Raw genomic sequence first — 26,505 nt, 5'->3', positions numbered from 1 at the left:
GCGTAGAAATATTGTGTCAGCCCACTGAGTGGCTGCAGCTCTAAATATGAGTCATGTGCATGATTCAAAGAGACTTTCTGTTCTGTTCCTTTCACTGTAGGGATTTCTCCTGGGTCATAAACCTCCATGGAATTCAATCCACATCTGTTCTCCCCTTCTTCATATTTATGTTTGAAACCTCTTCATCCTTGTACTTTAGTGCCTGATCTTTATGTCTTTGGGATGTTTAACTGTTACATGTTACAGCATCGTCTCACCGTTTCTCTGTGTCCACAGGAAGTAGCACGTGTGCTCTCAAATGTTTAACATCCATCACGTAAGCCTGCTTCCTGCTTGTGAAACATTAGCTAGACTGCCAACAAAAAGTCATCCACCCTTTGTCAACCATTTCTCATCTCATTAACCTTCAAGCATAACACATAAGGTATCATATTCATACTCCCTCACTCCAGCGCAGTGTGTTTGTGTGTTGTGTTTGTGCGTGCATAGGACTGCAGCTGCCGTCATGAGGAGATAGCAGTTCCCCCAGGGGTTGTCAGTGACCTTGTGCCTCTCAGTGAGCTTCTTTGTCGTATTGAAACAGAGCAATATCTCCCAGCGGTGCCATCTCATTCACGAACGGGCACAACTCTTCATTACTCGTGCTTCATATGTCACAAAGACAGCACCCTTCCACCGGTGGCCTAGACGGATATTGTTCTGTGTCACAGATCTAATTTGTCTTGATCTTAGCAACTGCTGTGATCTCTGCTGCGCTTTGTTCTTTGTATCAAATCATTTGACTCAGAGTGACAAAGTTCTGATAGCAACTCTGTAAAGTAACACACATGTACAACAGTAACTACTACAGAAAAACTCTCATATAAATATTTATTCCATTAGCTTGAAAACTCAGCAATATAACACAGTCAAACATTGAAACAACACAGTCCTGTGAGTCCTAACTTAATCTATATCCTAGTGGACTGTGTTGCATCATGAACCCTTGTTGAGCAAGACTTCTACACCTGATTCATGGCCTTTTCCACTGAACATCTCGGTGTAAAGGACAGGCAAAACCTGCTGCTTTAACAGGGACCTTTAATTGCCAAATTCTGAATAGTTCATCCTTGAATAATTTCCAAATTACAAGAAATTTCCCTAAGGACCTCAGGCATATAGCACTGTAATGGCGATCTGAAGTCATTCCTCTCCAGATAAGTGGTTCGTTGACTCATGAGGCAGCTCTCTGGGGACGATCTCTCAGTTCAACAAGCAGTGAGTACAGTAACAGTAAATTATGATACGTTTCCAAGGATTTTTAAGCACTACGACTTCAAAGGTCCTTTGCAGTGCAAAGGTTTGATCTAACCTGACAGCACTAAATCTGAAGTCTGTCATTGAATTACAAACCAAGAAGCACTAATTTTTTATACAGCTTCACAACGCATGTCGACCTGCTCCCACTCCACCTGTCTTAGCTGAGCCTGGTCCTGGCAAGGGCTTAAATGTTTGATCTATGAGTCGGGGTGCGAGCTAATCAATATCTATGTAGTACAGCATAGTCTCTTTATCACTTCCCTTCCCCTTAGTTGCTTTCAGAGCAAGTCTGCTCTTTAGCAGTCAATAATTCTTTGAATCTGCCTTCTCATTAACATGGAATGCAAAGTTTGTGCTACTTGCTGTTTGTTTTCCTTCCACTGAGGTCTAATAGGTGTCATCATTGAATCAGCAGAGTGTGTTTAGCACACTTTCCATTTAGAGTGACCCAATAACTGTGCACAGCTTCCATTTAAAATAAATCTGATTTCAATATTTTTTAAAGCAATAGCAATATTTTAAAATACATGGTTAAACAAAACTCACAATGTTAACAAGATATGATAGTCAGTGGATGGATGGCTGGAGCCACTGTACCCACTGCTGTTGTTATGCTACCTTCTGGAAACATGTAAAAAATCACAAATCCACTGTTTCTAACAGTACGTGTTTCGATTGTTACCGGTGAACAGCTGCCGAATTAAAGCACGCTGAAAACTGGACTATTCTTTTTGATACACCCTGTATACTGATGGTTGTTTACATGTGTGGTTAAAGTTTGTCCACTTGTGATCTGGTTGCCTTAGACGCATGTTAGAACAAGATGTGTGTTGCGCTAGCATTTTTTTGCACGTTACGTGTACTATGTGCACCAGCTCGCTCCCATTCTTTGTTTTTATTAGCCGCAAAAATGTATGGCACAATCCACTTCCCACACACCATGCTTCTTCAACCTATTGGCAAACTGTTCGTGCACAGCTCAAGCCATTGAATATAATGGGTTTCAGAACCCAGCTGTGCCGCTGTCACTCACGAGTCTGTGAGAGTTTTATTCCAGGCTATCACTGGTCGTAAGACCATTACAGCAGTCGGCTTTGTATCTCTCTTTCACAACGGTCATTTTTCATGTGGGACAGCCCGCAATTCCACAGCGTACCGTACATGCAGCTTTAATAAGGTCCAAGTCATTCAAGAGTCATAAAATCAAATCATAATATAAAAATAAAAGAAATAGTTGGTTACATCCTGCACTCTTATTAAATACTGTATCATAATTCATACTGTAAGCTTTATCCATCAGACAACAGCCACAAAACTGCTACTGTATATTTCCTTCAGCAGAATCATTTAAACACTTTTTAAAAATAATTCTAAAAAAAAGCACCAACATAGGCTTTGAGCTACTGAGCTGAAAGTCATTCACTCGGTAGTTTTTCCCTTTTACTGTCCACTTTGGTCAGCCTTAAACCATCTTGAACTTTCACCTCACGTCAACATAATCTTACTGCACCGCCATTGTCTCCTGTCATTTCAGTGGAATGGTCTCACTTGATATGCACTGCCTGCCCAGAGACCATTCCACAGTTAACTTTCTGGCCAATAACTATTGGTCTGTGAAATGAATGGCTCGAGGGGCCTGAGTTGAGCCTGCCCGCCCGCACTCAGACGTGCCATCAGCCCAAACATAAGTGACCCACTTCACTGGGCTTAGAGAAGGCCTGAAGCCGACCTCAGCATATTTATAGCTTACATTAACAGTACGCATACAGCATCAGCATGTATGCAATGTGCTGTGTCACTGAAGTATTTCTTTCGCTATCCCTGACCTCTGCCCATGCTTTAATATGTCGGTCACATCTCCTAAAAATATCCCCCCTCTACTCTGTATCACTGTCTGTGTTTCTCAGCAGACTCCTTTTACACAGAACAAGTCCTTGTCTTTAGGGAACACGGCAGTAAAGGGGTGTTACCAAAGAATTCTATTAGAAGCGGGTGTAACCCACAGCGATATGAACCGTGTTCTCAGTTCTCTCTGGTTTAAGTAGGAGGAAAAACAGTCGTCTCTGTTGCTTCATCTTGCAGTAACCTGCTTTTTTCAGGTCATTCGGCTCTTAGGAGGTAACTTACAAAGGGTGGACGAGAGGTAAGTACTGACTTAAAAAATGAGAAACTTACTTAAAAGCAAATCCTCTCATGATAATATGTTTCTGAAGTTAGTACAGACAGTTCAGTGCTTTCAGAAACATTCAGTGTTAGAAAATAAGAAGAAGAAGTATGTGGTCAAAGTTTGTATGAATCCTGAACAATGTGAAAGAGTGTGAAACTGTACAAGCTTTCTTTATCCTACTGTATCCACACATGGACATCTGGAGTTTGACCACTAAACATGTTTTAAATGTACTATTATCCTCCATTTGGTGACAAGACTTAACATCAGAAACAGAAAAGCAACTTTGAACGCTTTTATTTCAAACTTTTTTCCTGTCACTGACCTGAGTTCTCCTTGCGTCACCAGGAGAGGTTTCCATACTGTAAGAAGAGGAGAAAGTCAGGAGGTTTGCATCTTTCTTGTGCTGATAGCTGATTGTCTCAAAGTCAACCCGAAAGTGTAATTTAAATAATATCTGAAGTGTCTGAAATGTTTGCAGACGAGTCGGCACATAGGTCGGCACAAGCTACTGGCAATGGCAGGAGTATGCTAGTGGCCAAAGTTATCACAAGGAGGTTTTTTGTGCAGCACTGTGCTAGCAACTGCCCACAAACACTTTCCAGCCGGTCGCAGAGAACACACTTTCCCCTAGAGGTGATTACCAAGAAGTCACAGAGTGATCTGTAGGCCTGCCTGAATGAGCCTTTAAAAATCCAGTTTTTCTGTTTATAGGATCTTCACACTTCACCTTTAGCATTTTCAAAATACATTTTCTGTCCTGTTGTGTTCATATTACCCTGACAATACCTAGCTACTAGCTATTGTTATCAACCAGCAATCGCTACTAATTCCAAAGCCTTCCTGGTATTCAGAATTTAGTCTTTAAGTCCTGTTTATTTGTTACTTTTTAAGAACTACCTCACCATACCATCTTTATATGCCAAAAAGCTAGCTAACTAGCCTTAAATCCTTGTTTCATGGAAGCCTGTACAGTATGTGGGTAGCCACAGAGGAGACAGCAGTAGCTCAGGAGGTGGAGCAGATCCGCTGCTCATTGAAAGATTGGTTGTTTGATCCCAGGCTGCTACAGTCTACATGTCAAAAAAGCCTTGGGTGAGATACTGAACCCTGAGTTTCTTTGAGTGCTCAAAGTAGTACAGTAGAAAATGCTAAATAAGAGCCAGTCTGTTTATGCTTCACTGTTAACACCTGAGAGAACGGCTACACTGAAAAAATGTAGTGTTTTTGAAAGTGAATTGTGGCTTTTTTCCTTTATGGAAAATGGGACGCTGAAATGGAAAATTATGTCATACTCAAGAGATTTTTTACAACACGCGCCCAGTTTGCTCTCCCCAGTTTCCTTTTTGCCGCTTCATTTCTCTTTATTTATTATTTGCACCTATGATTTCATAAAGCTTTCAGTGGCCTCATACTGGCCATTCAGACACAGGATGGTCTCACTGGACTTTCAGCTAAGCTGTGACTGCAGTGAAAACTGAGGCAGGGATCTGGAGTTGTTGCTCTCTTTTTAGCTGTGTTAAAAACTGACCGCTGGTGGGCCCCACCCTTATATCAGGCCATATCTTGTGGCTGCCAGAGTGAGATATTTGCTAGCTGACGTGTAGTCAGATGTTTCGGGTTGGGTCACTTGGACTTTATTATGTCTGATTTGCTCCAATCAACACATGTGCAAGCTGTTTTCAGTTATAAATGCAGAAATCTTGCAGACACTTCTCACCACAACCAAGTGGTGCACAGAAGAAAATGCATTTGTATAAACCTCTGGTTGTTTTTGTGTTGAAAACTGAGAGAAAATGCAAGCGTCTCCTCCTGCAATGATGACGTCAGAATAGGACATTTGTTTGATATTGGATGGGCACTGTTTGCTGTGAGCCACTATGCATACCATTGACTGCTAAACTGTTCCCTGAAGGAAGGATATAAGCTTTTGAAAGTAAACAACACATAACAGCCTAAATTGTCTATGCAGCCAGTAGCCGTGTGCTGCATCATGCACGCTGCAAAAGCCTCCCACACACTGTGCAGCACATTTCTACGTTCTCCAAACACCCGCAGCCTCAGGCATGTGCACTGCTAACGGCAGGAGCAGACCATCCGCACTGCAGTCGAGCCTAAAGATACAACAATACCTCCTTTTATCTTTGTGGCAGTAAATGTGAAGTAGAATTTGTTTTCTCCTACTCTGGGAAGAAATAGATGATGATATTCTCCAGTAGATTTTTAGTGTTCCTCCATCATGGATACTGTGTTCTGATAAACAAGGAAAAATTGGAAAATTCTCATTTAATGTGTATATAAGCAACCACTTTTGACCAATAACATTATATCTTTCAATGATGTTTCACATCAAACTCATTGTAAATAATAAAGATCATGAATTTCAAAAGACGCTCTACTACCAAAGCAGGTAAATTACAGCAGGTAGGGCTGCTAGTTTTTGGCTTAAAGTGTTAGACATCCAATTGTCAGGTTTCAGGATGTCACTCCCGCCAATGAGTGACAGATCGCATTGAGCAAGACGTCTGGGTCTCTGTGCTGTGGTGCTGAGCTGTGACATCTTTTCTCTGTCACTCTCAGACAACAGCAGGCTGCTGGCCTGACTCATACTCAGTAAGATCCAAAATGGCAGCAATACAATCCTCAGTCTTTCTGCCAGGACTGCAGAATGAGTGAGGGGACCACTGCCAGGCAGCTGGCCGTTTGTCTTGATCCCTTGAATGGGCCCTTCTGGTCTGTTAACACTGGCAGATGGTTTTGGTCATATATAGGCTACACATTATGTTCACACTGCCACACATTAACATTGCGCAGGTGCCCATCAGCCCACCAAATCAGCTCTGACCTGTTAGGCCATGGACATGGGACCTCTGGGGCTGCCCTGTGGTGTCTAGCAATAAGAAGTTCTGTGGTTTGCAGACTGGGGCCTTTGTGTCTCTATGTGGAGATTCAAAATGTAAATACAGCAAAGCAGATTCAGTTGATAAAAGGAAATCATATAATGATATTAATTTAATTTATCAATGGGGAAGTGTCATCCTACCTAGACAGTTCACTATCCTATAAATCGCACATCAACAATCTCACTGCCTATTTCCATCTACACAGCATTAACAGATTACGTCCTTCTCTTTCCACCAGTCTACGTCCATTCTTGTCCACAGTCTCGTTACCTCCCGCATTGACTATTGTAATTCTCTCTTGCATGGTCTCCCCCAAAAATCCCTCCAGAAGCTTCAACTGGTTCAAAACTCTGCTGCCCGCATTATCACCAGAACCCCCTCCTACCAGCACATCACCCCTGTTCTTCAGGAACTTCACTGGCTCCCAGCGAAATTCCGGATAATATACAAACTTCTTCTGCTCACCTTCAAGGCCATCAAAACCTCGCACCTCCTTACCTTTCTGATCTGTTAAACACTACCTCTTCTGCCCGCTCACTTCAATCTTCTTCTTCTATTCAACTTGCTGTGCCTTCTTTCCACCTCACCACCATGGGAAGCAGACCTTTCAGCTGCTCTGCTCCCAGACTGTGGAACTCTCTGCCCCCAGATAGAAGAAACATTGGTTCTCTCCCCCAGTTTAAATCTCAACTCAAAACTCATCTGTTCAAATCTGCATATTCACTGTGAAAACACTGTTTGTTAATTTTATTTTGTGCTTTTGTTTTATTGTTCTTCATTTTGTCATCTCTATTATGATTTTATTCTATTGTTAAGTGTCCTTGGGTGTCTTCAAAGGCACCTTTTAATTAAAATTTATTATTATTAGTATTATTATTATTTAAAAATTTTATCTGCTGAAACATCCGTTCATGATTATCACAGATAAAATCATCCAACATTTACTCTAGTCTCCTATCTGACCCATCCTTGCCGCCTCTCCTCCAGCTCCGTCCTTCTGCTTCGTTTTCTTGATTTTCTGAGTTTGAACTTTCCTTGACTCTTCTTTCGACATCCTTCTTCAGAGGAAGTTCACAAGAGGCCAGCGGCTCAGTGAAACAACTCCACCTCCTGTCCTTCATGCAATTTACAGCTTTCAGCTCAGTCCTGTGCTAACCTGCTGAACACACAGCCACATTTAAACAGTTTCATTCAGATGCAGTTGATCGAATCACTGATTTGACTTTGTCAAAGTCAGCGAGTCAACATAATCTACATTTTACTGGCTCACACACATCGGTTTTTAAAGATGTGAATGTTTGCCATGAAGCATACAGTATTCTGTCACAGATACACTGTTAGCCATGAGGAGTTCAAATGGAAGGCAGCCATGTGACAGTTGACGTGATGGATTAAAGCCTAGAGCGTACGACACAAACACACACACAGTGTCCACTGCTATGAATCATTTATATTATGAGCTCTAATGTGCATCGTTTTGTGTTGACACATATGATGTCTGCGACAATGTGTGCGTGTGCGCATGTGTGTCAGGGAACAAACTAAAAGTCAAAAGAAGCCTGAGGATGAGACAGAGGGGGCAGTGGTTGCCAGAAAAGAGGTCTCTTAAGAAGAAAACACAGACTCTACTGACTGCACGGCTTCAGCCAGATGACCGAGCTGCTCTCAAGTATAATAGGAAGATGTGCCTTAGGTTCAGTAAGCATTTAAATATATACAACGACAAGAGCCCTGGACTTACAGTACAGTAACTTCATATTTTAATTAGTGCTGTCAGCGTTAATCTCGTTAAAATGACGTTAACGCCATAACCGCATTAACGCGGCACGTCTCCATTAGCGAGTTAGCGCGGATTGCCCCGTGCGTGGGGATGCACAGCGTCAATGCATTGTTGCTACAGCGTTAACGAGTTAACCGCACTAATGCGTTGATGCTGTGCAGCCCCACGCACGGGGCAATCCGCGCTAACTCGCTAATGGAGACGTGCCGCGTTAATGCGGTTATGGCGTTGACGTCATTTTAACGAGATTAACGCTGACAGCACAAATTTTAATTTGACATTTTTCTTTTCCTGATGCAAAATATTAAATTGTCTGTACATCTATATCTATATCTCTTACCTTACTCCTCCTAGACACATTAATTAATCTGGAGGAAGTAAATTATGTAAAGCTTATGGGAATTATTTTTAGAACACTCATATCCTAATTAGCTGATCTCAAAACATACCTGTACACTGTTCACAATACGTGTACATTATATGTAAGTGTACATTGTTCACATTATATATACACTGTTTTTTGTAAATAAAACAATTTTTAGTGCAGTGGCACTTTGGGGTAACTAAAATATGGTGTCATGCACATCTGAAAATAAGTGATCATCAAGCAGTGACTTTACTGGTAGCTGTAATTTATTACTTTGTCTGAAACAATAAATATGTAGCTTGCAAAGAAGTTTTTTTTCCATTTGATTGGTGTTTATGAATTGCTGGTTTTGCCATTTGATTATATACAGCGATTTAATGAACATGAAAATAATAACATGATAACATTAACATACATGTCTGAGTTTTCATACATGAGCAAAGTGGACAAGCGCTGTAGGCCAAGCAATAAAATATCCATAGGATAGGTTTTTGCTGGTAATTAAATATATTTACAGGAGCAACAAGAACTTTACCTGAAATTAGGTAAATACTGACAACATCCTGCTTGTTTTTCAAAGCTACGCTGTACTAATGTAATGCCTTAGCGTCATGTATGCATTCTAGCCTGTATGTTTTTTCTTCTTCTATCAAAAAATGTGTCGTATTTATTGACCTCTGGCCTCCGCCAAATGTTCCACTGTGCGGTCCAGCCCACATTTAGCTCTGTCTCATGCTGACAGCCAGTATCAGGCCTGAAATGGTTGTTGGGCAAGACAGTCTCAGCTTCTTTTAACTTGATGGAACTAAACTTGATTCAACACTTCTCTGATGATGGCTGTGAAATATTTATGGCAGGGCACGAACTGGGGAGGGCTCGGGAAAGCGAGGGGCAGGGGAATGAGTTTAAAGTTGCAGACTCAGTATCTGCTTTTGAGTGTCTGACCATGGAGAGTACTTAAAATTGTCTCTTCCCTTTACCCACAGGCTGGCACTGACAAGGACGTGCAAGGTAAGAAGTCAGCTGCACGTAGCCTCCATTAGCTTACCATCAGCTGCTATCATATTTTGTCACTTTTCATCACTATGCCTGCCTAGAAACCATTCTTTCTTGGCAGATGATAATTTGCCATAACTAAGTCTTTGCCTGAAGAATAATAATCTAAGTGTGTGTGACAGAATGGAGCCATGGCTGAGAAAGAGCTCTACTTTGAGCGTAACAACATTACTTAAATTCCTTCTGACTCTGTGTGCTACAAGAACACCATTATCACAGCACTTATTGGCCAATCTCCACATTGTGAACAAAGCTTCTGAGGAGCTGGGAGGGACACAGAAGTAAAAAGGCTGTATACATTATAAAAGCACATCCAGCCCTGACATGAAGCAGTGAGCATCTGACACTAACTGAAATATGTGAGTGATGTTAGTGTTTGAGATATAAATAAACAGACAGACACATACAATAAAATCAACCCTAATAATGTTAAAGGATAAAAGTGGAATGGAAGGTTATTTACTCCCATGTTGTTTCCAGGGAAACAAAGAAATCGTCAAGATTAAAGAGAAAAGAAATCAACGATTTTAAAGTCTTTTTTTATCCCTGTTTTTGGAAGATTTGCTCAATTTTGTTTCTTGTATATTTTCTAGATAAAATATAGCCTACATTTATATTCAGCACTATGCAAAGGTCTTGCACCATCGCTGGGAGGAGACACAAACCCCGCCTTAGGGTATTACAAGCTAAGTTATGCCTAGACCAGTGGTGCCAAACATAAGGGCCAGGGGCCAGAATCTTTGGCTTTAAAACATGTTACATGTATGACATCAATTTTAGACTTTTAACCGTATTTTCTTACGTTTTATAGCTTTTCCCACTGATAAACTCCTCTTCTATGGCTATTCATAGGACAAATAAGCAAGTACACTAAAACAACAAAATAACAGAAAGTTCCTGTTTTTTCACTATCTGAAACTATCTACTGAAGAAATGTATGATCTATCTATGGATTATGGGTTTATAATTACAGGGCAGAGAAATATTCCTATAATTTTAAACATTTATTTCTTATAATTTAAGCCCATCTTTATCATGTGCAGAAACTGAGCTGTATTGTTGAAACGTTGTTCCTTTTTTTACTAAAAAAATCTAAAGCAATAAATGTGTAGTTGTTCTTTACACTGACAGAAAGGGGACTTTCACTGGGCTGGACCAGTGGCCCACAGTGTAAAATAATATGACATCCCTGGCTTAGATGAATGGGAAGTTCTGTTCCAGAGTAGGAGGAAGGAAAATCTGTGCAGATCCATCTGCTGTGATGACCCCTTGGGAACGGCACAGTCAAAGTACCTCAATTCTCTATTTAACTGAGCTCATTCTTTAGTAAACTTTAAGAACTACAAGATACTGTGTTTGAGCTAAGTTGTTTTTCATGTAACAGTCTAATACTTTATTCATCCCAACCTTTGGAATAAATTATTTCTTCTCCTTGTTCTTCTTCTTATCATTATTATTATCATTATATTATGGAAAGGGGTGTTGTTAGGTCACATTAGCTATCGCTCCTTCAGTTGTGGTGAAAGCAAATTTGTGAACTGTCAAAACTCGTCTGCGCACGTCATCCTGAAACCTCCACACTCTTTTTACGCGCGTCTAATCTTGTGAGTGAGCAGTCCAATGATAAAGGAAAAATGTTAGCAGCGTTAGGCACATGTTCATTATATCACTTTGTCTCAGTAACAACTGTGCCTATTAATATAGATAGTGCACAAATGACATTCCTAGTGAAGACATTGTCAGTGAATTCAGTATTGTAGGTGGTTTGTGTTCATTAAGATCAAATAGAAACACAAGTAAAAACACTCTGAGCGTACACTGCACTGAAAATACAGTTATTTCCATCTCTACATTTTCTTTCTCAGGGAACAAACTGCCTGTGGGTCCCTTTTCTGTACTAATGGCACAAAGGATGTTGAATGAAAGTGGGCAAGATGGCCGATCAGGTGAGACACAGGAATGGACTATCGATGATTTATCGATTTTGTGAATGCTAATGAAGTGCACATGACGAAAATGTTTACCGATGGAAATGCCAACTGTACAAGTTGATAAACCTAAATTTTGGCAAGAGGCTATCCTCAGTTATTTGTATTTGCCTCTTCGTCCTTCCCTCGGAAACGATGACCTCTTTATTTAATGTTGCTCCGTCCAAGTTCAGCCCCAAGGATACGACTTAATGAAGGGACTGCAGTGAAAGGCCTGGGAACAATGTTATATTTAGCCTTCTTGTTATTTCTGTTGGTTAATTTTTAATGCCCACTGGAGGGCTGTGTGTAGAGAATAAGCGCGCTACATTTTGCTCATTGTGCTCCTATAATTTCTGTTGTGCCGGCTCACATTAGTAACACAAAAGCTCTGTTCCTGACCTGGCACTGACCTTAGTACTTTCTCACTGTTTGTTAACACCCAGCCCTATGAAACATTTAAAAGCAGTTTTGTTAGGAACATAAAGGTCTCACATGGTCTGTGAATGACTTGAAATTAGATCAGTATGAATATTTAATTATAACTGGGCCTTTTGATTTGCCTCACTGTAAGCATTTTACTTTGTCTCTTCTGACTGCAGTCCTGGGAATGTTGGAGGTGCAGGTAGAGCGGGACCCCAAGACAGGCGCCACCATTGTTAGGTCAGTGGCTCCTGTGTCCACACCAGCTGGTGCTCCAAAGGCTACCACTGTCTTTGACGACGGCAGGAGGAGCATCCACACTATCAGTGGGTCAGCAGATCAACCCTCGTCTGAAGAGCTCGGGCATATCTTGAGCGTCATCGACGGGGTTGGGATGAAAGTGCTGCTGAATGAAGTTACAGTCACACCAACCAAGACAGAGACAGAGACAGTAGAAGCTAGCAAAGGCTCAGAGAAAAAAGGCCTGTCGCTTTACACCCATCCCAGCACGTCAAAGGAAGACTACAGGCCGTTCGGCGGTTCTAGAAGCGATGATTTAGAAGTTGAGCTGAGCAGTGAGAAGTGTGTTGTAAGTGTGGGAAACACAGATGATAAAAACACGATGGCAGTGAGAGACACTTTGGAAAAAGTAGATATCGTGGAGAATCAGATGTTGGAGGAAAGTCCTGTCACACTTGTGTTCTTGGGATACGCTGATGCTACAACTGACCAGAGTCAGAGCCAAGAGGAGCAGGAAGGCATGATCACTGTGGAACGAGTGATAATCACGGAGGATGGAGAAGAGCATGTCTTAGGACCTGAAATGCCTCCTCCACTTTATTCACCATTAGACCAGGTAGCAGAGCAAGGCACCGGGAAAGAGTCCAAAGATGAAGCAGTTCAGGATATTCCCTCGGGTGGAAACGGAGCTGGAGTCAATGTGCAGGCAGAGGAAGGTGATAAAGAGTCACATAATGCATCTCCACCAGGCATAACAGAGGGAAAAGGCAGTTCTAAGCACAGGAGCTGCCGGTGTTGCTCTGTCATGTAAGAAATGGTTGAAGAAAGACTCCCTGTATACCATGTATACACTGCTTCCTTTATATGTTGCTTTATATGAGTGGGTTTAATAGCATACTACACCATCACCCACCATTCCACCTCCCCTTGATAATAAAAATGGCATTTATATATTTGTGCATCTTCTACAAAGCTCTACAAAGTGCACTAAAGTCCACTTCCACCCCCTACTGGACAGAAATAAGAACTTCAAGCAAGCAAGCTTATCCAACAGAAAAAATCCACACTAATTGTTTAGCCATGGTTCCTGTAGAAATGGGGGAAAAAAGTATGCCATCCTTTAGCATGCACATCCTAATGCTTATGGTGTCCCTCACTGTTTCTGGTATTAAAAATGCAACTGAGGGCTGAGATTTTGAGTGTTTCTGAGTTTTGATGCATCACCTTTACACGTTGAGTTTCTTAAGACGGATTCAGAGTCACCATTTCTGTGTAAAAATCCAAGCATTAACATTTTGAGAAATTATCTCACTCTTGCTCAGAGTTACATGAGAAACATTAAACTTTTCTAATGTCTGTGCAGTTACTGTGAAGCTAAAACCAGCATCTGGTTACTGCTGCGCTCGGGCTGACATGGCAACAAGACATTTTTATCTCTCAGTTTCTGTACTGATTAGGCAAACACTGATTAGGTGTTAATTAGAAGTTCTGGCTGGCAGATTTTTTTTAAACCTCCTGGCAGTTGGGCTTGTTGGTTTCACGTTCATGCCAAGTTAATAAAATTGGTTTGTAGAATTTGTTTAATATTTTTCAGTGCCACTTATCGTCTCATCTAATTCTTGGGGAAAGAAAGTAAATAGCATACCGCCCACCTTCTTGAACTATGCCTTCACTATTTTAGACCTGATATATACATTAAAAAATACTTCTAGAATTGTTTGAAACACTTGAAAAACCCTATTGGCAATACAAGAAGAACAATATGTTCTTCCTGTATATTCACTGTAGAAAATCTGGAAATCACTGTCTTTTTCTGACCTTTGTGTAATTTTTTTTCTCACTGAATTTAGATATAAAACTGATTTATGGCAGTGGATGTTAAATGGGATATGTTGTAATATGACAGATTCCAGTTGGTGTATTGATTGAGTTTTACAATTAGATTTGAGATGTACTCACAATTTCACACTAAAGCAGCAAACATGCAGACCTTCTGTATTTGCTTCTGTATCATGCACTGAAATACATAAAAGAATTGAGATTTTCCAGCACATTTTTTTGACTTTAAATTCTCAATTTAAATTCACGTGACATCTTTGTATTTCTAAGATTTCCTTTATTTAAGGTGTTTAGGTGTGTAAAAACAGTAATTATACCAACAAAAAATACTGACCACTGCTGTAGTACAATTAACCAGCAAATGGGTTTATCATATGAAGATATCCTGTTAATTTGAGATGATTATGTTATATAAGCTGTTAAATGTAACTTTACATCAAAATCTTGAATAAACAACAGATCTTCAAGTTTAAAGAAGGTAAACCCACATATTAAATGACTGGATTTATCTTTATTTAACACCATAAAGTATGTAATTGTAATATACTGTTAATTTATGATCATATTAAGTTTAATATGATTCTTTATAAATAACTTAAGATTGAAATATGAAATGTTTCACAAAAGTTTAATGTAAAAAAAATTAAATTCCTGGATTTAAGTTGTAAAAAACAATTTTAAAATGGTTAACCTTGAATATAATATTATTATTATAATTAAAACAAGCTGCTGTCATATGTAATGTGTTTTTTCCCACATAAAATTAATGGATGGACATTTTAAAAATATGTTGTTAATTAAAGATCACATTCTTTTTTACAAAAAAAACTTGTTAAACCTTTATTTTAATATGGTTATCAGAGTAACATTTACAAATGTATATTTGAAATCATTTAAAGTATTCTTACAATTTTATGACGATGCAATGTCATGAAGGACTTAATGACTGCTATAAGACTGATTCATCACTTCACCTGAAATTATCACCTGTTTAAAGTAAATTTTTTATAAGTATTTTGCCTGCAGCATTGTGGTCAAATGACAAATCATGAAATGATTTGTCATTTTACTTTACAATGCCATCATCAAACAATTAGAATTAGAACATTTAATCATCATACAAGAAACAGAACACATTTACACAAAGGTGACTCATACCACACCGTTTTCTCCTGGTACCTCAGACACCACCAAAAAACACACACAAAAAAGAAGTAAAACTACTAAAACCTTCAATCCAACGTATATAGCAGTGTAATATTGAAACAGAATGAATTAGTAGACCTCCTTGAAGACCTTGTGCTGCAGGCACATCACAAAAACAGCAAAAAAGTCCACTCATACACAAATAAACGGTGTTTCAGTCCAGGTACAATATACAGCAGTGCCATATTCAAACAGAACCGGCTGAATGCTTTAAAGGAACCTGGTGCAAAAATCACACACGTACAAAAAAGACCTACTTGTACACTCATAAACTGTCGTCCAGGTACAATATATAGCACTGTCATATCCAAACAGAATTCAATAGCTGGCATCCTTGAAGGACTTTGTGTTGTACAGACCTCACAAAACCTAAAACAAAAAACTGTCCCCTTCTCGACAAATGAATCGTATCTCATTCAAATACAAACGAGGTCAGTAGGAAATGAGGAACAGTTGAAGAACAGTAGAAATTTGCAAAGAGTGTGCTTACGATGATACAATTGCATTTGGAGCCTGTTGCTACATATGCGAGTGAATTGGAAAAAAAACACATACATTTGTATGAATCCATAGTCATTGGTATGCTTAGATGTCAATAACCTGGTAGCCCTGTATTTTAGTGAATGACAGTTTGAATGGTGATAAAAACCCCTTTGCAAATGTCCACATAATCAACCAAAGGCTGTAAGTGCATGTGAAAGAGCGCATAACTTTCATGCAAAGACCCATCCTTTCTTTATACGACAATTAAACACCAGCATAAACTGCAACCTCCAAAACTGGCAGATGTTCAGTCAGTAGTAGGAGGCAAACATCAACACAACACCACCAGAAGACTGTGATGTGGCCATACCCAATGGTCTGACCCACAGATAATATGAAGTACTCTGCTGCCAAAGAAGAACTTCCTGCTGTACACATAAATAAGACAGGGGCTCTGTATCATGCATGATGTCAAGTTGAGGTAAATATAATGAGGTGGTGAATTTAACTAAATAAAACCAGGTGTTCGTTATGACTCAGTCAAAATCAGGCTTTAAGGATAACATGTCTCACAGTGTGATGAAGCATTCAGAAGACGACACTGCTGATAAAAGTTTCTAATTCCTGTCCTTCAATATGCAGGGAAATCAGAGGGAAAAGGCCAATGCAGAACTTGCTGGAGAATCATCAGAATTTTACATTTTCTTTAACCTCAAGTAATCTAGTAGAAGCTGACTGTAAATGGATGGTTATCTTAAAAAAAAAAAAACCTGTAAACAGCTCAATCAGGAAAAACTGGGACTCCAAGTCTGACATTACAAAGATTCAATTTATGAGGCCCCTTTTAATCTGATGCATGTGCTTTAACTCAGAGAACCAAAACAGGCTGTGTTAGCTTAGCTTTACAGGCACTTTGTACTGCAATGGGGGGAAATTCCTTCATGTATTCAGCCATGGAGTAACATCTACCGGGACAGATCTTAAATAATGAGGGGTCACCTTAATGGGCTCCTGAACGAAAGAAGAAATTTCATTCACGTAGACACCTTTTCTGATTTTATAAAAGAAATGGTTGGCAAATGCAAGCTACGAAAAAAACAAAGAGCTGGAGAACGAAAAACAAAAACATTGAAGCAACAGAAGGCAGATGTGAATGAAGTTAACGATGCACACATCCAAGCTGAAGTACTCAAGGAGCAGAAGGAATTTCAGAGTAAGAAACATCTGGAGGAGATGACAACTGGAGCAGAAATACAAAGATCTGGAGGAGAAGAATAAACTTCTGCAGAAAAAACATCAGCTCCAGGAGAAATTTATGCAGCCTCAAGAGCCAGAGAACATAAAAAGTCAGTATGCACAGCTGGAGGAAAAAAATAAACAGCTGGAGCTCGAACACCAAATAATGGAGAAAAAGATCCATCAGGAAGTATCAGAACTGGAAGCAAAGTTAAAAGATGCACACATGATCATTGAAATAGAGAATGATTGCAAGCAAAAACTGGAAAACTGGAGGCTAGAAATGCTGAAATACTCAAAGAAAAGATGCAACTGGAAAAAGAGCACAAAGAAATGGAGATCAAAAAGTTTGAACTGCTTGAGGAAAAAGCCCAGTCTGCGCAAAAACAAGAAGAATTGGTCCAGATGTATGAGGAACAGCTGAACAAAAACAGAGAAATTCAAAAGGACAAAATAGAACAGCTGCAAAAATATGCAGCATTGTTGACAAAGAATAAAGAACTGCAGACCAAACACTTGCAGAAGGAGCACAAAGAGCAAATTCAGAAATGTAAAAAACCTGAAGAAAAGCTACAAGCATTGATCGAAGAGTTCAAGGAAATCCATAAAGTGTAAAAAAAAATTAAGATAACACACGTGCAAAAAGTGGAAAACAAAAGAATAAAGAGAAAAAACATTTCAGACTCTTCAGGTCCAAGTCAAGCCAGGAGGAAGCTGAGAAAACAATGAAACAACAACAAGAAAAAGAAGAAGAAAATGGAACAGGAAAAAAAGCTGAAGATGAGAAAAGGCACCTGGTCCTGCACACTTAAAAATGCTGAGTTATTTCATAACTCAACTTCTGGGTAAAAGCCGTGGGGTCGTAAGTTGGGTTAGTTTGACCAAATATGGGGTTCAAAACTCGTGACTTTATCAAGTAAATAAAAACTGCATATCTGTGAACTAATCATAAGTTATCTACAGTATTTTTACAGTTTGTTGGGGGAAAAAATGTAAGAAGCAAAATTTTTCCGTTAAAAAAATTGACTTTTTTGATGTTAATTCATGTATTTCAAAATATCGGGGAAATTCTGTGAAAAATACATGAAGCATTCTGTTAGATTACATACATTTGGGGGGCGGTTTTTTCTACAGTGCAGGACCAACAACAGTATTTACCAAAAGTCAGACTCCATATTTTCACCTCTTTGGGCTCACTCAGGTCATTTGAACTGTGTACTGCTACTTAAAGATGCGGATTCTGTTTGTTCACATGACATAGAGTAGAGGAGGGCACATGAGCTAAGAAGATGAGCTGGATCATTCATATTTCCATTGAGGTTAGTGCTATCACGCACAGGGGATGATCACAGCACTGCAATCAGGTGAGTCTCTTCCTTTAAAATACCTGTGTGATGCAAAAATCTTTGTACTTGTTCAATTATCAGTCTCAATTTCTTTCCCTGTAAAGTGACAGGTTTCAATAGTCGATCGATCGATCGATCGATAGATCGATAGATCGATAGATAGATAGATAGATAGATAGATAGATAGGTGAAGCTGAAGTCATATTCAGCTTCACAGCACAAATATGAGTAAGAACAGCTGATTGTGTGTGAGTGTATCCATACTACAGGAATAATGGAATCACAAAATTCCATATAATGTTACACAGTCACTTAAGGAGAAGGAGGTATTTTAAAGAACTACAAAAAACTACAATATTCAGACTACTATAATATTTAAATGATATCTAAAAACTCTTCACAGCAACGATAGAAAGGAAAATGTTCCTTTAAAGCACGGTGGAATAAATAGGTTAAGCTTATTAAGGCGCATTAATATGTCCTGTTGCTTGAGCTTTATATACAGCGTGGTGTTACTGCTGTTGATAATCCTTAACTGCAGTGTGGCTGGCATTAAGCCCCTGAATACAGGTGTAAATATAGACTCTTAGATTTAAAACCTGCAGCTCAACCAGATTATGCCAGGACATACATTTTACATATCTAAGTATATCTTAGTAAATCTACAATATGTGTTTAAATAGCTGTTGAGGTTCTATTTGCAAACATCTCACAGTACTTGTCAGACATTAGCTTCATGAGTTCAGGCAGAATGAAGATAAATCAGAATTTAAGGCAGACTTGCATTATGATGACATTCCTGTTTTTCCTTTGTCAGACGAAACGTCTGTACTTGATCTGAATAGGAGAGAAAAGCTACCGAAACACAAAGTAATTGAGAGAGAAAAAACAGGACATAAATGAATGGATGGACGGATAAACGTATTTCTATTTTTGGTCCATTAAGCCTACTGTTGTTGTGATCCCGACCAGATCTGCAGCTACACAAATCCTAAATTTTGAGATTTTTGGTCGTATATCAAAACTAAGAAGACACAGTTTAGTGAATTTAACCAGGAATTTGGTATGAACATCCACCACCAAAGTAGTGCTTACTTGAAAAGCCCTTTAATAGTACCCCATGGTCCTTTCATATAACATAAAAAGAGTTTCATTTTCAGTGAAACTTTCTTACAGTTTCTAACAACAGTAATAATAATAATAACAATTACTAGCACTGACACTTATCAGCCTCAATAACACTCATGTCTCTTATTTAAACTTAAAGGAAATTAAAAGGCAACGCAGACAGAACACCACAAACTGCTTCAAAGACCTTTCAACATGGAAGGAAGAGGTCCTAGACGCAGCCCTCAAATTCTGCTCTCTGATGATGATAGTGGTCTGTGGATGAAGATGGATTCAAACCATGTGAGCAACCACACAGAGAGTCCTTCAGCGACCTCTGGTGAAAGGCCACAAGACGAAATCACAATGACCTCTGCTGCTCCCACTGCTATAATGAGGTACTGCAGTGTGATGGATGATGAAGGTGCAGATGATGTCTTCATCCCTCAACCACCTCCTCCTCCACCTCGCACGGCTACATCGCTGCCAGCAGAGAAAAGCACAGGTGCAACAGCAAGTAAGTCTGGTGTGACCCTTTCAGTTGACGCAACAGAGGCTGAAGCTAATCCAAGAGGCTTAGACTTGCCTCATAGTGAGGAGCAGTTAATGGTAGCACGAAACGAGCTGGATGAAGAGGTGACTGCAAGTACAGTGCCGTTGTCTATGGCCAACATATCCAATGAACAAGACTCCTCTCCACCAACTTATCAAGAACAGCAATCCATGGACGTGACTGGTTGTCTGATGGAAACTAGTTATGATACAGATGGAAGACCTTACGGGAATAACGCAACAGAGGATGACAAACCTGAGGACATTGTAATTGTAAGTGAAGAACAGGGAAACTGCTGGGAAGCCAATACAGAGGAAGACAATTACCCAAAACAAACACATTCTGAGAATCAGATCCATTTAGACAAAGAAGGAGACAAAATAAAACACAAGGACATTGGTGATTTTGATGAAACAGACTCAAAACTATTAAGAGAAAGTATAGCTGTTGAGAGTGTGGAGGCAAATTCTGATGATGATTTCGAGCTCTGCAAATGCAACCAAAACAGGACCAATACAGCAACCAGTCAGACACAGGCTGCTGACTTCCAAGCAGATACGGACAAAGACAATGAAGAGCATGATGACCGTACATCTTTGGACTATAACCTCATAAAGTATGACTGTGTGAGGAAAGAAAGCGGCAGCACAGAAATGCAAGTGCTATCCAGCTCCAAAGGTTCTGAAGAAAGAGAGACAATGGGGGAGCAAGAGGATGGAAGTAGGAAAATATCTACTGATATCCAACAAGGTGAGCAACTGCTTCATCGTCTGCAGCTGGTACAGCTACGACATGATGTGAAAATGTCAGAGAACCCTCATACCCAACAGCAGGCTGTCACGATGGATGAAAAAAAGGGCATGTTTGGGACTGAAACAGAGAATATACCTGGTGAAGAAGAGAGGGAAGAAGGCAGATTTGAAACTCTCAAGGACGTGGAAGAAAAGGTGAGCCTGATGGAAAAGGAAAATAATGAGGACAAAGACATTCAAACAAAAGCAAGGACATCTTCATCCACAATTCCAGGAGAGTCAGAAGAAGACCAGATTATTGTCAGAATAGATCCGAGTGACTCTAATGACAATCAGAGTGATAGCTGGGATCCTGCAGATTTGTCTCCCAGTAACCCTCACGAAACTTCTAATGAAATTCCATTTCTGTCCACTGGACACCGATTTTCAGCTGCTGAAACCTCCATGGAGAGGCAGCTCCATGAAGCAGCCCAGGGGAAGCAGAAGCTGCAGAGAGCTGGGGGTGTTTTCAATCTTGCAGAAAATCCAGATGTGCTGGAGATTCCCTTTAAGACAGATGTCTCTCTTGAGTCACTTACTACCAAGGTAGGTACAAGCCAATGCAACGAGTGGCAATTCTCTGAACAGAAGATGCTCAAAGAGATAAGTCAGGATATTCAGAGAGAACTAGTGCTGGTCAATCAAGGTAAAATCCCAGGGGGGTACAGCAAAGGAGAGATCCGCCAGTTAAAAGAGACAAAACTGCTGTTTGAAGCCTTCCAGCAGGACAATCCGGAGGGTCCAACAAGACACCGTAAATCCCCCACAACTCTGAGGAAAGGGCAGATTTACCCTTCAGTGCTAGAGCGCACACGTAGCCTTGAGATGTTTTCCCTCAAAACTTGTCCTGTTTCCAGAGCACATTCCCTCAGGCTGTACCAATCTGCAAACCTTGAGAAGGAAAAAAGTCCTGACAGCATCAGATCAAAGAGCCCAACTGGGGGTTCACGAGACAAAACTCGCTTATCCCCTTACCCAAAACAAGACAAACACATTCGCCTGTACAGAAGCATGGACTCTATAAGCAATGACGTCTCTACGTTAGCTGTGGAGGGTAAAGCAAAGGCAGCAAACGCAAACAAAGAGTCTTCAATCCTCAAGCAAAACCCATTCTTCAAGTTGCGTCCAGCTCTGGCTCTACAACCAGAGGTAGAGAAGGACATCCGAGAAGCCAAAGAAAGAGAAGAGGAGCTGCGCAAACAGAGACGCACACTGTATGGAGAGAAGAGACAGAATAGTGAAGATGAACAAAAGTCACAAACACTCCCAGCAGGTTAGTATGCACCTGATTAACATCACTTTTATACTACTTAGCAGAGTCCTTAACCTCCTAAGACCTGAACTTTCATGGCATGCATTTTTAATTTCTCTTTGCTATTTGGGCTGATTGGGACCTGATGCTTGTAAAAACAAAGAATTACCATATTTTGTTTTACCTGATTTTTGTCCATCCATCCATCCATTCGCTTCCGCTTATCCTTTTCAGGGTCGCGGGGGGCGCTGGAGCCTATCCCAGCTGTCATAGGGCGAGAGGCGGGGTACACCCTGGACAGGATTCTGATTTTTGTTTCTGAGAAAAATTATATGCACATATGAGGACATTCGTTTTAAATGTCGATAGAACAGTGGCAGTATTATGTCCTCGTAAATGGAACTCAGGCCCTTGTAGAGCAAAAATTTGTATTTTGGTCTAGACAACCCAAAATGTGATGTCTACATATGTGGACGCCAGGTCCTAGGAGGTTAAGGACAGCTTTTTATACTATTTACTGAGGAACATTACTATATAATATAATTTTGGCATGATTAGACTTTTACTCGACTAAAGAGTACTCCAAAGTTTTCACAGAAAAATATACTTTTTACTCGACTACAACTATTTAACATGTGAGTGCCTTCCATCAGTGATAAGCAATTGCATGAGCTCTAACCTAATTTGCTCATTTAGCTAAACGTTGCTGACAATGTGAAGCATAAGATCTCTAAAACCCCATCAAGGGAAAACAAGAGCCATTTAGGTCTTTATTCATCCCACATGTCTTTTGACACTTAGTCTGAACACTTTAATGAATGCTTCTCATCATTAGCATCACATAGTTTTATTCCAGACATCTTATCAACAACTCACTGTCATCCCTGTCACTGATGGTTAAGGGCACATCATGCTGTCAGCTGTCTGATCTAAATGTTGGCTGAGGGAGAACATGAATGGCACTACCTGGGTATTTCTAGTTTGGTTATAGCCTGGTGCAAATAAAAATCACTTCAGACTGCTGAAATATCTATTTGAAAGAACTATATGAAGTGTAGCTTGTGTGTTTTGTTTTTTTTTCCTGCCGTTGCATGAGAACTCAGAAATCAAGGGAGTGTGTCAATAAGTATCATCATGTTAGAATTCAATCATCGGCAGCTGTTTTTGAAGATTGAGTTGATTCCAGGTCATACTGACAAAGCTATACATGACAGTAATATGTGTGTGTGTAAATGGAAGCAAGGGAGTCATTCCTAAGGTCAAATAAGTCTAGAATCCTTTAAGTACATATAACAAAAAAAGGTTTGTGAAACATTTTTGAAAGAATCGGCCGTTCTAAAGTGCTCACTTCATTCTTCCCTCCTAGATATGTAAGTGGTATCGTTGCAATGTGAAAGCGTCCAGCTGACTTTGTGATCGCTATAGTATGCTAAATGAATGACACTGAAGTTGCGTGTGTCTGGGAAAGCATTGGCATCCTTACTATTTGCTGAGCCATTTAGAAGGCATGGAATTAAAGAAGCTTAATTACCTACTTTCATTACAATCGAGCTGTGTAGATTCTCAGAACTAGCCTAAAACTTCCAAAATCAGTCAAAGCAGTAGAGAGCTGCTAATCTTACCCAATATAGTAGCTTAGCTACTTAGTTGTTCTTTTTCTCTTTCTGTCCTACAGACATCAGAAAACAGTCACGGGGGAAACTGGAGCGGGTTTGGCCACCTCCTTCTAAAAAGGACCAGATAAAACTGGAGCAGATAGAGGTGATTCACCTGCACCAAGTCTTAATTCTACTTTACTGTTTTCTTCATTGTTCTGTAAAACTATAGGATGTATTGCTAAACACTGGCAAGAACAGAGGATTATAAAAAGGTTCTGTTTTGTGTATTGCACTGAATTGCATACAGAAGCATTGAAAAGTATTGCTACAGAGCTCAGAATGTCAAATTTTGTAATACTAATCAAATACTAAAACAAATAAAAGAAAAACATTAAGTTTAAAGTATCCTCTTTGTTGTACAAATGCTTGGATAAGTATAACTGATTGTGAATTGAGAAAGCAGGAGCTAATCTCTCACTCTAAATCCAGGTTGTTTTTGTTTTTCTCCATCTTATCTCACAGCAGGAGCCAAAAGTTCACCGAGCAGGAGGACAGAAAGCTTCTCTCTGGCAACGCTGGGAGTCCGGCCTGATCAACGGGAAGCCGTCAAAAGAAAAGAAGTGATGTTATCTGTCCTGGTTCTTCAACACTACAAACAGAATATCAGCAGCGCTAGACTTATAGTCAAAATAACCCAAATTGTTATGCTAGTCCCAGCTTCAAGACTTCCTCGCTCTTTTAATTCTGCTTTGTATCTGTGACAAATATGCTTTTTTGTATCTTTATTATTATAAAAAAATTAACAATACCAGTCCATAGATTATGTTAGGAAAAGCTCTTGGACCAGAACAGCCACTGTTCCAGCTGGTCCAGGAAATAACTAGCTAGCATTAGCAGCAACTTCCTGCTCTGTCAGATTTAGAAAAGTTTACACTTTCAGTTGACAGTTTAACAAAAGAGGGGTCCAATCTTATGGAACAACATGGTTTATACTTTTTTTAAAAATGAATATTGTACCATAAACACAACTGTCAGTTATGTAGACAACACTATAAAACTATTTAAGCTAGCCTACTTGTAAAAACTCACATAATGTTCTTTACTGAATGTAGCATGCCTAAATCTTCAAGGGTTAACTTTGCAAGAACAAGCAATATGAATAAGATTATGGGATGTATGGGATATATTCTTGAGCACGGTCACTGTACAATGTCTGCAGTGACTGTTTACTAAGCCACTCTTACTCTTGGATTTACGTCTGAGGCCACACAGAGGAGATTACACTGATCACAGCTGCTTTGTTCTGCTTGATGTATTATTTGTGGGTTTTGTTGCATATTTTCTAACAAACCTAAAGATCATCCCAAAACCAAAAAATCCTAAATGGAAAATAATGATTATTCAAAATAAATTTACACCGCTTGATCCATTGAACTGAATTGTTTTGGTGCCCTCTAGAGGTTGTTTCATCTCAGAATTGATTCCAAATTCAAGCTGGTTGAATAGAATTAAAGAGAATAGAATTAAAGAAGATAAACTTAACAAAGGCTTTATTGATTGGCCTGCAGTCACGTTTACAAGGGAGCACCTGGTTTCTAATCTCTACACAGACAGAAGTACACAGCTTAGCCTGTCTAAGCACCATCTGCCACCCCCACTGAGTCTGCCAAAAGAGGAAAGACTTTCACTCTGCCCTTCCTGGCTTGGTTATCCCAGTGTTAATTGGCTACCACTGTCACCATCCTATGAGCAGCAAGCAGTGCCAAGGCCAAGGTATCAGTGGTTTGCATTTTAACATAGATGCACTAAACATCTATAGCATCCAAAAATGTTGGCCTTTGAAAGTCTTTACACATACATGAAGCCCTGCTTTATCTGGTTGGGTCTGGATCTGTAGGAGCGAGGGGCTGTACTTGTCTGTCAATGGCACCATTTGGCACAAATATTTAGGACACTTCTCAAACTGAACCCTTTTGCTTTATGCAGTATTTAAATGTATTTATTATTAATTACACATTTTCCTTTTCCAAGAGTAGTGCATGTGCTGGGAATAAAATACAATGCTTGGGTGTGATGTATGGATGCATGAAAAATGGGGACACTTTGAGTTGTTAGTCTGCTTTTGAGCTTATGTTAGACGTGATGTCTAATGTAAAAAAATATATACACTCTTCTGCCAATCCATTAGGTATACTTATTTTACAGCTTGTTAACACTAATATCAGTCAAATAATCAGCCAAACACATGACAGAAACTCCATGCACTTAGGCATAGTGAAGATGACCTGCTAAAGTTCAATATGAGCATCAAAATGGGAAAGAAAAAGTAATTTAAGTGACTTTAAACAGCATGGCTGTTGGTGCCAGATGGGCTGATGTGAGATTTTCCCACACAGTTTTTACAGATGGTTAAAAAAAAATAGATTTCTGGGTGAAAATACCTTGTAGATACCAGAGATCAGAGGAGGAGCTGGAAGGCAACAGTATCTCAAATAACCATTCACTGCAACAAAGATATGGAGAAGAACATCTCTGAACGCACGATACATCAAACCTTGAAGCTAGGGATGCAACGATACCAATTTTTTCAAACCGATCCGATACCGATACTTGGATCTGAGTACTTGCCGATACCGAGTACAAAATCCGATACTTCTACCACACACAAGTTAAACTTAACCGGTAGTAAAGAAACGACCCCACACAACTCTTTAACACAAACGAAACGTTTACTGAACGTAAGGGCAGAGACAAATACTGTACAACACATCCCTTTTTTAAACTCAAATGATATTCCAATTCCTTAACCAAATGAAATACACTGTATAAATGACATAATTCCCTTTCAAATTATATTAAACAACCCAACTTATGTTATCACCTTTTGGTAAG

The 26,505-nt window shown here is 39.7% G+C and overlaps 2 protein-coding genes across 9 annotated transcripts; both read left to right on the top strand.

Annotated features, from left to right (window-relative positions):
- Positions 1 to 3,275: 3,275 nt before the first annotated feature.
- On the top strand, positions 3,276 to 14,246 carry LOC116326857. Of its 6 annotated transcripts, XM_031748284.2 has the most exons (5): positions 3,277 to 3,442; positions 3,815 to 3,854; positions 9,503 to 9,527; positions 11,438 to 11,518; positions 12,142 to 14,246. In XM_031748284.2, the coding sequence occupies exons 4-5, from the start codon at positions 11,473 to 11,475 to the stop codon at positions 13,011 to 13,013; spliced, it is 918 nt and encodes a 305-aa protein (XP_031604144.2). In that variant the 5' UTR covers positions 3,277 to 3,442; positions 3,815 to 3,854; positions 9,503 to 9,527; positions 11,438 to 11,472; the 3' UTR covers positions 13,014 to 14,246. The 6 variants fall into 6 exon arrangements, with proteins under 6 accessions (XP_039467392.1, XP_039467393.1, XP_031604144.2 ...); XM_039611455.1 differs by lacking the exon at positions 3,815 to 3,854; XM_039611457.1 differs by lacking the exon at positions 3,815 to 3,854 and having other exon boundaries at positions 10,704 to 11,518.
- A 643-nt stretch (positions 14,247 to 14,889) lies between these two features.
- LOC116326881 lies at positions 14,890 to 26,205 on the top strand. Of its 3 annotated transcripts, XM_039610656.1 has the most exons (4): positions 14,890 to 18,330; positions 19,580 to 22,036; positions 23,691 to 23,776; positions 24,136 to 26,205. In XM_039610656.1, exons 2-4 carry the CDS (start codon positions 19,636 to 19,638, stop codon positions 24,235 to 24,237), a joined length of 2,589 nt encoding a protein of 862 aa, XP_039466590.1. In that variant the 5' UTR covers positions 14,890 to 18,330; positions 19,580 to 19,635; the 3' UTR covers positions 24,238 to 26,205. The 3 variants fall into 3 exon arrangements, with proteins under 3 accessions (XP_039466590.1, XP_039466591.1, XP_039466589.1); XM_039610657.1 differs by lacking the exon at positions 14,890 to 18,330 and having other exon boundaries at positions 19,201 to 22,036; positions 24,139 to 26,205; XM_039610655.1 differs by lacking the exon at positions 14,890 to 18,330 and having other exon boundaries at positions 19,201 to 22,036.
- The last annotated feature ends 300 nt before the right edge of the window (positions 26,206 to 26,505 follow it).

This window comes from Oreochromis aureus, linkage group 4 (assembly GCF_013358895.1).
Source record: "Oreochromis aureus strain Israel breed Guangdong linkage group 4, ZZ_aureus, whole genome shotgun sequence".
Taxonomy (NCBI): domain Eukaryota; kingdom Metazoa; phylum Chordata; class Actinopteri; order Cichliformes; family Cichlidae; genus Oreochromis; species Oreochromis aureus.
This window is presented reverse-complemented; position numbering and strand designations above follow the sequence as displayed.

Coding starts and splice junctions, on each gene's coding strand:
- LOC116326857 (XM_039611458.1), top strand. CDS start 11,473: ATGGCACAAAGGATGTTGAATGAAAGTGGGCAAGATGGCCGATCAG. Junction 11,519..12,141: donor TGGGCAAGATGGCCGATCAG/GTGAGACACAGG, acceptor TTCTGACTGCAG/TCCTGGGAATGTTGGAGGTG.
- LOC116326881 (XM_039610656.1), top strand. CDS start 19,636: ATGGAAGGAAGAGGTCCTAGACGCAGCCCTCAAATTCTGCTCTCTGAT. Junction 22,037..23,690: donor GTCACAAACACTCCCAGCAG/GTTAGTATGCAC, acceptor TCTGTCCTACAG/ACATCAGAAAACAGTCACGG. Junction 23,777..24,135: donor TAAAACTGGAGCAGATAGAG/GTGATTCACCTG, acceptor CTTATCTCACAG/CAGGAGCCAAAAGTTCACCG.